At 41.2% G+C, this 12082-nt stretch overlaps 1 protein-coding gene across 3 annotated transcripts in view; it reads left to right on the top strand.

Annotated features, from left to right (window-relative positions):
* Positions 1–11419, top strand: part of CUNH1orf159 (chromosome unknown C1orf159 homolog) — a 54497-nt gene extending 43078 nt beyond the window's left edge. For all 3 annotated transcript variants that reach the window (XM_088460048.1, XM_088460042.1, XM_088460036.1), the window contains exons 8-12: positions 420–485; positions 5103–5237; positions 8134–8159; positions 9918–9948; positions 10933–11419. In XM_088460048.1, coding sequence (XP_088316174.1) covers positions 420–485; positions 5103–5237; positions 8134–8159; positions 9918–9948; positions 10933–11030 — 356 coding nt within the window. In that variant the 3' untranslated portion in view covers positions 11031–11419. The remainder of the gene's footprint in view (positions 1–419; positions 486–5102; positions 5238–8133; positions 8160–9917; positions 9949–10932) is intronic.
* Positions 11420–12082: the final 663 nt, after the last annotated feature.

Raw genomic sequence — 12082 nt, 5'->3', positions numbered from 1 at the left:
GTTACACCTCCTCCTCTGTGCTGTGCAGCCTATTGCTATAAAGACCGCACGTTACACCTCCTCCTCTGTGCTGTGCAGCCTATTGCTATAAAGACCGCACGTTACACCTCCTCCTCTGTGCTGTGCAGCCTATTGCTATAAAGACCGCACCTTACACCTCCTCCTCTGTGCTGTGCAGCCTATTGCTATAAAGACCGCACGTTACACCTCCTCCTCTGTGCTGTGCAGCCTATTGCTATAAAGACCGCACGTTACACCTCCTCCTCTGTGATAACCCAAGATACGCCTCTTGTACACAGTAACCATTCTATAACTGCAATGATCAGGAAAATAGATGTGTGAAGCGAAAGTTTACTTAATTTTGATGCTGCCCATATATTTAAACTTTATTTACTTTCCGATGCAATATTGTTTGTTAGTTACTGCAGACGCTTTGGAAATCCACACGAATATCAGCATAATCTCATCTGTTCCTCATCATTTAAGTAAGTATGAGAGTTCTATATTCTATATGTTTCTTTCTGAATTCCCAGTAATGACTTTGTATGTATTGGAGCCATGGTCAGTCATTGGTGTTGTGTAATCAGGACGGTCATCTAGAACAGAATCTGGCTTTTATTGTGACTTCCTCTTACCAGAGTAAGATTGGGGGAGCCATAAAGTCATGTTCTCAGCCCTGTTCTGTGGTGCGAATGCTGGTGGCTTCTAAAGAGAGCCCAACACAATATATTGCTCTGTGGCCTTAGCTTACCCATGCAATCTAATCAGCCGAGACCAGGGCACTTATCATATTGTGATAAGCTAATCACACACATGAACAGTGTAAGTGTGTGAAGAAAGTAATGTGTGCCGTACACGTTGTGACACCGTGTGTACCAGTAAAAATGAGAGCCCAGTGCGGGATCACTGCTTTGTGCTTGGCTTCATTTGGAGATGTTAGAATGTTTTCTGAGATTAATAAGACATCAATGTGGCTGATCTCCCGGTCTTGCATTTAGGAACATACAACACTGTTCAAATAGATCACATTTACTTAATATGCCGTGTTTTGTTCATGCCCATTTTATGTTGTACTTCTAAGTTCGCATTTCATTGAATTAACAGTAATGGTAACCATCATCTCAGTCTGCCTTGTGATGGTAGGGGTCAGACTAGGGACCCTTCACGTTTTAGGCTGCCGTCATGACATGCATGAATTTGCTACCATGTGTGGAATAAGATAAATATCCTGGTACAGCTTTTCTTTCTAGTCTCTAGTTCTCATCCTCCAAAGCAAGAATAAATATTCAGTGATTGCGCTGAGCGAAAAAAAATGTGAGTCCCAGGGACCCCTATCATTAAAAAAATGGGGTCCTACTCCACAGTTTCTGGGTCCCATCACAATTTTATGCCTCGCAGCCTGTAGCACGTAAAAAACAGGGGGCACAGGGATGGGGAGGGTACACAGGAGTGCAAAAGGGGTACAGACATGAGGGGAACAGGGGGCACAGGGATGGGGGAAGGTACACAGGAGAGAAGAAGGGGTACAGACATGAGGGGAACAGGGGGCACAGGGATGGGTGAGAGTACACAGGAGAGCAGAAGGGGTAAAGACATGGTGAGAGGGGAACAGAGGGCACAGGGATGGGGGAGGGTACACAGGAGAGCAGAAGGGGTAAAGACATGGGGAGAGGGGAGCAGGGGGCACAGGGATGGGGGAGGGTACACAGGAGAGCAGAAAGGGTACAGACATGAGAGGGGAACGGGGCACAGGGATGGGGGAGGGTACACAGCAGAGCAGAAGATCTACAGACATGAGGGGAACAGGGGGCACAGGGATGGGGGAGAGTACACAGGAGAGCAGAAGGGGTACAGACATGAGGGGAACAGGGGGCACAAGGTGACAGTACAATATATTTATTATTTTTATACAGCAGTTGCTATAATATAAACATGTGTTAGCTGTGTAATAACAAGAATACACCACAGCCTGCCCCATCAGTATTAGAACTACAGGATACCAGGGTCTGCTTCCTTATACAGACATTCCTCACTTAACGACCTACCCATTAACCGACCGTGCGCACTTACGACCACACCCGCGCGTTACCGTCTACCTCGAACTTACAACCCGCTCAGACTTTTTAGCGGCCGTTCGGAGTTACGACCCGCCCTGACTCTTTAGCGACAGGTGGCGTCCCCGCGTCAGACGTCAGAGAGAGGAGAAGTCAGAGAAAAGGAGCGCAAAGAAAAGGAAGGCTATTGATCTTGACTTGAAAATGAAGATCATAAGTGATTATGAAGCTGGAAAGACGGCTAAAGAGATTGGAGGTGACTTGGAGCTGGCACATTCAACCATTTCAAGAATCTTGAAGGATAAAGATAAAGTGAAAGAAGCAGTGAAAGCATCAACAGGATTTAAAGCCAAAATGACTAGGCAGCGGAAAGGCCTCCTTCATGAAATGGAAAAATTACTGGCGATCTGGTTTGATGACCATATGCAAAAAAAATGCCACTGAGCCTTTCAATTATTCAAGCCAAGGCACGAAGTATCTTTAAAACTTTGAAGACACGTGAGGAGGATGAATCGGCGGAAGCAAGCCATGGATGGTTTTAACGGTTTAGTCAAAGATTCAACCTGCATAATCGCAGTATCAGTGGTGAGGCAGCAAGTGCTGACGTAGAAACAGCTGAAAAATTTGTTGACCAATTTGATGAAATCCTCAAGAAAGGCGGCTACTGTCCAGAACAAATCTTCAATGTGGATGAAACAGGACTTTTTTGGAAGAAAATGCCCGAAAGGTTCTACATACACAAAGAAGCTAAAGCAATGCCCGGTTTCAAGGCTTTTAAGGACAGGGTCACGTTGTTGCTGGGTGGAAATGTCCGGGGGGTTACGTTAAAGCCTTTGCTCATCTATCACTCCCAGAACCCACGTGCATTCAAGCAGGTCAGTAAGCACATGCTGCCCGTATACTATCGTGCAAATAACAAGGCATGGATGACACTAGCTTTATTTGAGGATTGGTTTACCGACTGCTTCATACCCGCGGTCAAGCGTTCTTGTCTGGACAAGGGTGTTCCCTTTAAAATTATCCTCCTGCTTGATAATTGCCCAGGACACCCCCAGCATCTTGATGATGTTAACCCAGATGTAAAGGTAGTGTATCTGCCTAAAAACATCACTGCTATCTTACAGCCAATGGACCAGGGGGGTATAGCTACATTCAAAGCATACTATTTGCGCACAACTTTTTCCAAAATTGTCTCGGCAACAGAAAATGATGAAGTAACCCTTCGTGATTTTTGGAAATCATACAACATTTTACACTGCATAAAGAACATGGAATCCGCTTGGGAGGAAGTGACAGAAAATTGCATGCAAGGCATATGGTAAAAATGCCTGAAAAGTCTTGTGAATAATGTTGAATTGGTTGATTTATGTCATCAACATATTTATTTAACAACTGTGCAACTTGCTAACTTGCTTAATTTAGATCTTGAAGTGGAAGATATTGAAGAATTAGTGGAATATGTCGAAGGAGAGCTATCCAACGAAGATTTAATAGAGTTGAAAGCGCAGCAGCACCTGGAAGAGGAGGAAAAAGGAGAGGAGGAAAGAATGAAAGATGTATAAAAGAAGGTCACAGTAAAGGGGTTAGCTGGTGTGTTCTTGAAAGTGCAGCTATGTAACAACTAGAGGGTATGAATCCAAATGTTGAAAGGTTCACGAAAGTGGAACGGCAAATGAATGATCTTTTACGATGCTATTGTGAAATTTATGAAGAAAAAAAATAAAATTACAAAGCAGACCACACTAACAGGATTCTTCTTGAAAGCTACACCCAGTACCCCTACTAGTCCTTCCGTTTCCTTGCCATCATCTCCCTAACCCGAGCCCTTTACAGATCCCGATAACACCAATGATGACGCATCACATGATGAAGGATTTATTGGCTAGAATGTCTGCTTTATATAACTTTATTTTTTTTTTTTTATGCCGATTGTCCTGTTCATGCTCTGTAAAGGTACAGTATGCAACAGTTAGCATAACTAGTTTTGCAAAGTTACAAAAAATATTCAAAGTAAAGTTATGCAAACTAAAACAAACAAGTTCTGCAAAGTACTGTACAGTGCTGTAAGGAGTTATGCAAAATTACTGTATGCAAAGTAAACAGTTATTCAAAATAAAAGTTTTGCGAAGTAAACAAAAAAGCAAAATAAAACTTTACAAGTTATACAAAGTAAAGCAAAATTTCCTTTTCTTTATTCATAATACAGTACTGGTAAATGATTGCTGTGCATACTTTGTACAGTATTGTACTGTACTTGTATACAGTGCTGTACTATAAGTGTGCATATACAGTATATCCTGTTGATGCTTTCACTGACTTTCACTTTCTTTTTACCGTTCAAAATTGTTGAATGTGCCAGCTTCTTTCCAGATTAATTTTATAATTGCTTGTTTAACGACCGTAGGAACGGAACTCGGTCGTTAAGTGAGGAATGTCTGTATTATAATAACCCTAGAGCCTGCCCCACATGTACAATAGTTTGCTCCACTGTTATTATAACAGGACACAGCAAGTCAGTCTCCCCATATAATCATACCGGGGCACTAGTGGGAGCTGTAGCTGTATTATAACAAGGCACCAGAGAATGCTCCCTTGTATAACACAGTAACATTAGGACATCAGGCTCTGCTCCTAATGTTCTATAATAAATATAAATACTATTTACCTGGGTAAGGGAGGCCTGGGGGAAGTTAGCAGAAAGTCGGGGAAGTCAGGTGGACAAAGCCGGCGACAATTGGATGTGATGCCGCCGGCATTGATTGGTAGGCGAGATGCTGTCTGCGGTGATTGGACAAGAACACCGCCGTTGGTGATTGGCTGCTGCACCCACTGTGTATGCGCCACAGCTAGTCACCACCAGTAGCATCTCCCCAACCAATCAACGTCGGTGCATCCTGTGGGACACTGTCCTTTTTAGTGAGTCCCTCACCTGGATGGCATAAAAACGCGCTGTAGCGCCTATTTTTTGCGATCACTGAATATTTTGATTTATTGTGTGTTGTAGCTACCAGCATTACTTGTACGCATTCTGTTAATTCCTATTTACAGGCAATCCTGGGATAGCTGCATCTCTCCTGCTGGGAACGCTCTTCATCAGTCTCTTCCTGGTTCTTTCTGTGGCCTTGTTTTTTTATCTCAAGCGTTCACACATGCTACCGGAAATCTTCTACCGACGGAATAGAGGTATTCCTCACATATCATTGTATGCCTCATATAATGTCTATGTGTAGATTATAATTTATAAGGGTATTATTTCACCAAGAAGTACTGTGCTGATTATAGGCTACAAGGCCACACGTGTGTGTGTGTGTGTGTGTATGTATATATATATGTGTGTGTGTATGTGTGTGTGTATGTGTATATATATATATATATATATATATATATATATATATAATGTGTGTGTGTATATATGTATGTGTGTGTGTATATATGTATGTGTGTGTGTATATATATATATATATATATATCACACACATATACACACACACACACACACATACATCAGTATGGGGATGATTTCTTTGTAAGCGTTTCTAGATCATCTGAACTGATGGTTAGTTCAGTTACAAGAATAAAGCTTCCACAAATGTAACCTCATAATAACATCATTTGTTTATTGCAGACTGGTAGGTGGCTGAATGACTGGGATAATGGGGCTATTATGTCTTCCCCTGGCATGGAGATGTAAATACATTTCCTCTTCCATGTGACACATGAGCCATCCAAGTGATGTACAGTAATTTCTTGTTGATGTTACATAAGTCATAACCATTGTTTGCTTCAGCTCCTAACTGGAGCTGATTGGTTGGAGCACCATTTAAGATTACTACTGAGATAACAAGACTATCACTAATTGATAAATCTGGGCCTTTGTGTCATCTGTTGCTTTCCTCTGAGAAGTAGAACCTTTTCCCTGGCTATAAATACTATTTATTATTGTTGTTTATATAGCACACACATATTCCGCAGTGCTTTACAGATCATATTTGGCCATTCACATCAGTCCCTGCCACATGGTCACACACATACACACTAGGGTTAATTTTTGTTGGGAGCCAATTAACCAACCAGTATATTTTTGGAGTGTGTGAGGAAACCAGAGTACCCGGCGGAGACCCACGTAAGCACAGGGAGAATATACAAACTCCACACAGTTAGGGCAGTAGTGTAAATCAAACCCACGAACTCAGTGCTGTGAGGCAGTAATGCTAACCATTACACTGCTGCCATAAATACTACAGTCTTAATCGCGAATAAATGCACTTCTGAAATACTTGGCAGATGTGAAAACTGATTTAAATTCTATTTCTGTGTTTGAAAAATCAAGGTGTATATGCTCCTGTATTGTGTGCATGGAAGAAATGTCTACATTTGCCTGTATGCAGAGTTTCATGCACCTTGCAGAGCGCTCTCCCCCTATCATCATCCGTGTGCACTGGTTTCTAACAATACTGCCTTTGAACCTTATGAATACCCCTGCCTATACCTTCTAATATCCTTCCTATAAACCTCTAAGGATGACGCTATTTTGCGTACGCAGTCATACAGTAAATAAAGACTCCAGACCCAGAACCTGTGGTTCCAAAGCACAAAGTATTATTCAAGTAAAAGTACAGCAGTTACACGCTGTGATCCTCATATAATCATAGCGCAAAGAGATTATACAGACCCAAGTACAATTATACATACGCAGCGCTCTCTGGTCCAGATGTAGGCATCACAAAGAAACCCCTTGTCAATCAGCACGAAGACCAGGAACCCAGGGTCAGAGCACACCTATTTATATCCCCCAGGAATAAACAACACAATAGAGAAGTTTGTTGCTAATATCATTGGTCCTAAAGGAGAGGGCATATGTTACAAGGCATTTAACAGGTTGGTTCAAATAGACACAGCCCAGCCTCTAACAACTGGTGGTTTCTGGTTTCCCGCCTCATGCAAATCCTAACAGTTGTTCATATAATGTACATTTTGTTGCTTGAAATCTCTGCGGTCCATAAGTTGAGAATGCATGTTGCCATCTCTCCATCGATATTACCGGAATACTGTTGAGAGAGTACGCATCAGTACAATACCAAACATGGCTTACTTATCACATATAAAACCTTAGTTACGAAATAATCTTTATTTCCTAGCAATTATAATAAATGTGCATACTTGAATCTTATACCTTAAAGCTTATGGAACCTTGTATGTGAATATGTAATGTGTGAGTATGTGGGGTTTGATGTAAAGGTGCTAGTTAACTTGGGGCAGATGCGTGTGCATTAAGCTAATATTCAGCGTTTTCATACAGGATCTTATGCATTCACTAATATGCGACTAGTTAACTGCGCAATTGTGCGTATTAATGTGTGTATGAGAAATGGTGAAAGATGCAATCGCATGATGCTAATAGTAATATCACCACATGTACTAAAGTGTGAGTTTATCTATAATGGCGCTTGGGCGGCCATTCGCAAAATGGTGTCTTGCGATCTCATTTCCAAGATGGCGTCTTGCGGCCAGTTGCAAGATGGCGTCGCTGCGATCCAATTTTAAACTGATCTTGTCTCAGCCAATTATCCAGCTTCGACATTCCGATCCTATATTAGATGCAAAAGAGAAGTGTGAAGACATGTGTATCTTCATTCTGCGCAGGTCTGCACAGCCTGCATCTGCATTAACACACCCTAACTGAACTCTACCTCTGTGGGAACACCAGGTTACAGCCCAGTTACTGATCTTTAGCTGTTACTGGAGATGTATTAGACATGCATACAGATCTGCATCGCCTTGGTTATGTTGCATGCAGGGTGTTTTGCGGGGGGCACATGGGATGCTGGCGCTTAGAATACCGGCGCCGGAATTCTGACATCTGTCAGAATCCCCGCACCGGCATCCCGAAGGTAAGTAACGGGGTTAGGGGGAGGGTTCGGCACTAAAGGGGAAGGCTTAGGTTTAGGGTGTGGGGAAGGGCAGGTTAGGTGTATGCGTGTACATCATGACTTTTTAGTTTTTATATCTTGTTAGACTATACATCAGTATTTGCCAACATAACCTATATAAATTTATTTACATTTTTTTTTTTTTCCAGCATCAATCTTTGAGCCCAGTGAAATGGTAAGACATCCCACTAATTTGTATTACCTGTTGTCTGTAAACCATGCCTCATGCCTCAGTGATGTCGCTAATTCCCAGGGAATATATACAGTGCATCCGGAAAGTATTCACAGCGCTTCACTTTTTCCACATTTTATGTTACAGCCTTATTCCAAAATGGACTAAATTCATTTTTGTCCTCAAAATTCTACACACAATACCCCATAATGACAACTTGTTACACATGTACATAAGTATTCACAGCCTTTGCTCAGTACTTTATTGATGCACCTTTGGCAGCAATTACAGCCTCAAGTCTTTTTGAATATGATGCCACAAGCTTGGCACACCTATCTTTGGGCAGTTTCACCCATTCCTCTTTGCAGCACCTCTCAAGCTCCATCAGGTTAGATGGGAAGCGTTGGTGCACAGGCATTTTCAGATCTCTCCAGATCCATTCCAAATGTGCCATACCGAATGATGCACCAAGGTGACCCCTCAAATGGACATTGGGTTGGGGTCACTAAATGAGGCTTGGTGCATTTTTGCTCTATTCATTCTTTTCCTCTTAAGTTTTAGATTAATCTTTCCATAGATCTGCTCCTCACCCTTGTATTAATACTGCCAATTTTGCCTCTATATTCAGCTTTTCTTTTTTTTTCCTCTGGATATTATACTTCTACAGGTTGCACATTCTGCCAGATGTAACCTGTGCAGTACACCCAAGATGGCTGCCTCAAATGGTGCCGATATTGGCACGATGAGCAACTTGTGGATCTATTCATGCAGTACATATCACACCACACGTTTCAGTGACCCGTATTTGTTCCTTGTATTATATCTTACACACTGTAACCTTTGTAGTGTGCCTAAGATGGCTGCCTCACCTGGTACACCTGTGGATGAGATAAAAAAAAAATACTTTGGTCTCCTGGCTATGTAAGGTCTCTGCTCTTAGATTTACTAAGCTGCAATTTCCCCATTTTGTGTTATCTTTCCTAAGTGTTACCTATTCAATCCAGGGTAACCTATGTAGCGAGCCTAAAATGGCTGCCTCGCTTGGTACCCTTCATGAGTGGGATATATAACCCATGGAAGCTATTACTCAAAATGGCTCCACCAACCCTCCATTATGTCCCTCATACCCATTATGTTGACTGTTTTTAGTTTGTTTTATGTAATATTAAACCCCTGAAATTGTTTTTTTTGAGTCCTGATGGAGAAAAGCGCTATATAAATAAAAATTGTTGTTATTATTATCCTTAGGTACAGTTATGTGGTTGTGGACAGATTTGCACTTCTGTTTATCCACAAATTTACGTTACATTGACCATAAATAATTTGATTTAGTGCTGGACAACCAACCTGAGGCACCCCTGCAAGTGTCCCGAGGCACCCCAGGGTGCCACGGCGCACAGTTTGTGAACCACTGTTAACATCCACCAAAGGCTAGATTTACTAAGCAGCTGTTTTGACCTCGACATTTAAAGCGGCACTAATATCATTTCAAATTGAGGTTAATGTCACGTTTAAATTTACAAAATCCTCCTCTTAGTAAATCTAGCCCAAGTGCTAATACCTTATTGAATGCAAACACTCTGATCTTGCATTAGGAGACTGTTTAAGTCCACATAAGCAGCCATCTTCTCCTTTAACTACATTATAAGAAGATACATCTAGGGGCGGATAAGGTAGTTGGTGTCTGCAACTGCTGCTGATGACCATATACTGCAATTCTATAGGACTTTTTATTAAAAATATATATATTTTTTTTTCTAGGCGTCAATGATTCCTGATCAAAGCTCCTCAGGTAACTTAAGCTGGCATTAATGTTTATGTAAACTTTTTAAAGAATAATTACACCCCAAATGTAAATTTCAGTTTTTAGCAGAGAAGCACAAGTTATTCCATCCCAAAAGTTTACTACCTGGGGCCCAGTATATATTGGTTTACTACCTGGGGCCCAGTATATATTGGTTTACTACCTGGGGCCCAGTATATATTGGTTTACTACCTGGGGCCCAGTATATATTGGTTTACTACCTGGGGCCCAGTATATATTGGTTTACTACCTGGGGCCCAGTATGTATTCATTTTCTACATGTTTGGAATGTAATATAACTTGTGATAATTAATCCAAAAATTAATTTAGCATTTTGAGGGAGGGGGGTGGGTTGACCTGAAGTCCTAGGCCAATGCCCCAGTGTTTGCTACTCGTAACTTGTAGTGTATTTCCATAGTACAGCAACCTGCAATCAAATAGTACAAGGCAATATTGTGTGCTTGTTTTGGCTCAACAGTGTCTCATGTGTTGTAACATAATTCTGCTCTAATACCACTAAAATACACTGAGTCCCTGCAGTCTGGTCACTCCTCCTTGTCCCTAACCAACTTACCTACGACTGGACCATCATTTGTGTGACCAATTTTAGTTATAGAGCTTTACAGAATGAGCTTTTAATAGTTATGCAAAACTGTTTTAGTTCAGGTATTTTCGTTATATTATTTAGCTTTGTAATGCACATGCTTTGAGTATTGTCCTACAGCAGAGGTTCCCAAACTCCGCCATTACAGTCCAGGTTTTAAGGATATCCATGTTTGAGTCAAGATGGTTAAATCAAATCTTAGAGGTACTAATTAAGTCACCTGTGCACAACCATGGATATCCTTAAAATGTGGACTGTATTGGCGAAGTTTGGGAACCTCTGTCCTACAATATGAATGTTCCCTTTTGTATTTGTTTCCCCTCTGTGTATTACGTCGATGGTTCTAGACTAATCGTCTTTCTTTTCAGTTCGGAAGCCGAGATATGTCAGGCGTGAGAGATCACACAGGGCACCTGCCCCAGTGCCGCCACATTCATCGGCAGATGCCAAAGCGAGCAACATTTAATTGTCTGAGCAGCACAAAGTGGACTGTTCTCGTTGTACAGTGGCATAGAGAAGCAGGATGGGGGACATATAAAGCATAGATTGCTTTCTAAAGGATCGGATAAGCTGGTATCTCAGTCCATGCAGCAAGAGACTTGTCCATGTTAAACCTCTGACTCCTTTACAATTTAACTGTGCAATTTTGTGAAAATGTCTCTTGGAAAGATTAAGAACACTTCACTCTTCATGGACTAGGAACCCGAGGAACATGCATTTTTTGGAAACTAGCTCTGTTAAACCATTTTTGTTTTCAATGAATTGTAAAATAGTAAATTTTTTAATATGAAGGATTTTTTTTTTTAGATTTCAATTGCTTTAATAAATTAAGGACCGTATTTTTTTAAAGGACAACTTACTGTGTGTGTACAGGTACATACATATAGACGTGTATCTACAATTACTTTCTTTCAGATCTCTAATAATAAGCTAAAAATGTTGCTCTAGTTTTCAGTGTTGGAGCACCTGGTGCAGGTCTGGCCAACCTGTGGCTCTAGCTGTTGTGAAACTACAAGTCCCAGCATGCTTTTTCAGCTGATTGGTGGGTAGGGTATGCTGGGACTTGTAGCAGGAGAGCCACAGGTTGGCAATGCCTGGCCTAGTGTTTTTGTGACTCCTGCTGATTGTGAGAACATGAAATACTGATATAGTGATTTACATCTTTAAAAAAAAACAAAAAACACCTTAGCATCCCCTGGATTAAACAGACTATTTTAGTTTTGTGTGGGTTATTTAGGCAACTGTCAATTGTACATGAAATTGTTTGGGTATTTTCTTTGGAGAGACTTTTTTTGAAAAAATAACCTACACAAATGTAACTTCCAATTGGTAAAATTATTGGGCAATTTTGTTTGTGTAGCCCCATTTTGACCAATTAAAACTGAAACAAATCGGGTAAGTATTGGGGGACTCCCACTGTACATGACACAGACAAGAAAGACCATACCAGATTATTATATACATAGCTCTAAAGCCAGTGTTATAGCCATTTAATTTTTCCTTTGTTATGATTTGTTC

Source organism: Taudactylus pleione, unplaced genomic scaffold, assembly GCF_031769625.1.
Source record: "Taudactylus pleione unplaced genomic scaffold, aTauple2 ptg000042l, whole genome shotgun sequence".
Lineage (NCBI taxonomy): Eukaryota > Metazoa > Chordata > Amphibia > Anura > Myobatrachidae > Taudactylus > Taudactylus pleione.
The sequence above is the reverse complement of the archived record's forward strand: the minus strand, read 5'-3'. Positions and strand labels throughout refer to the sequence as shown.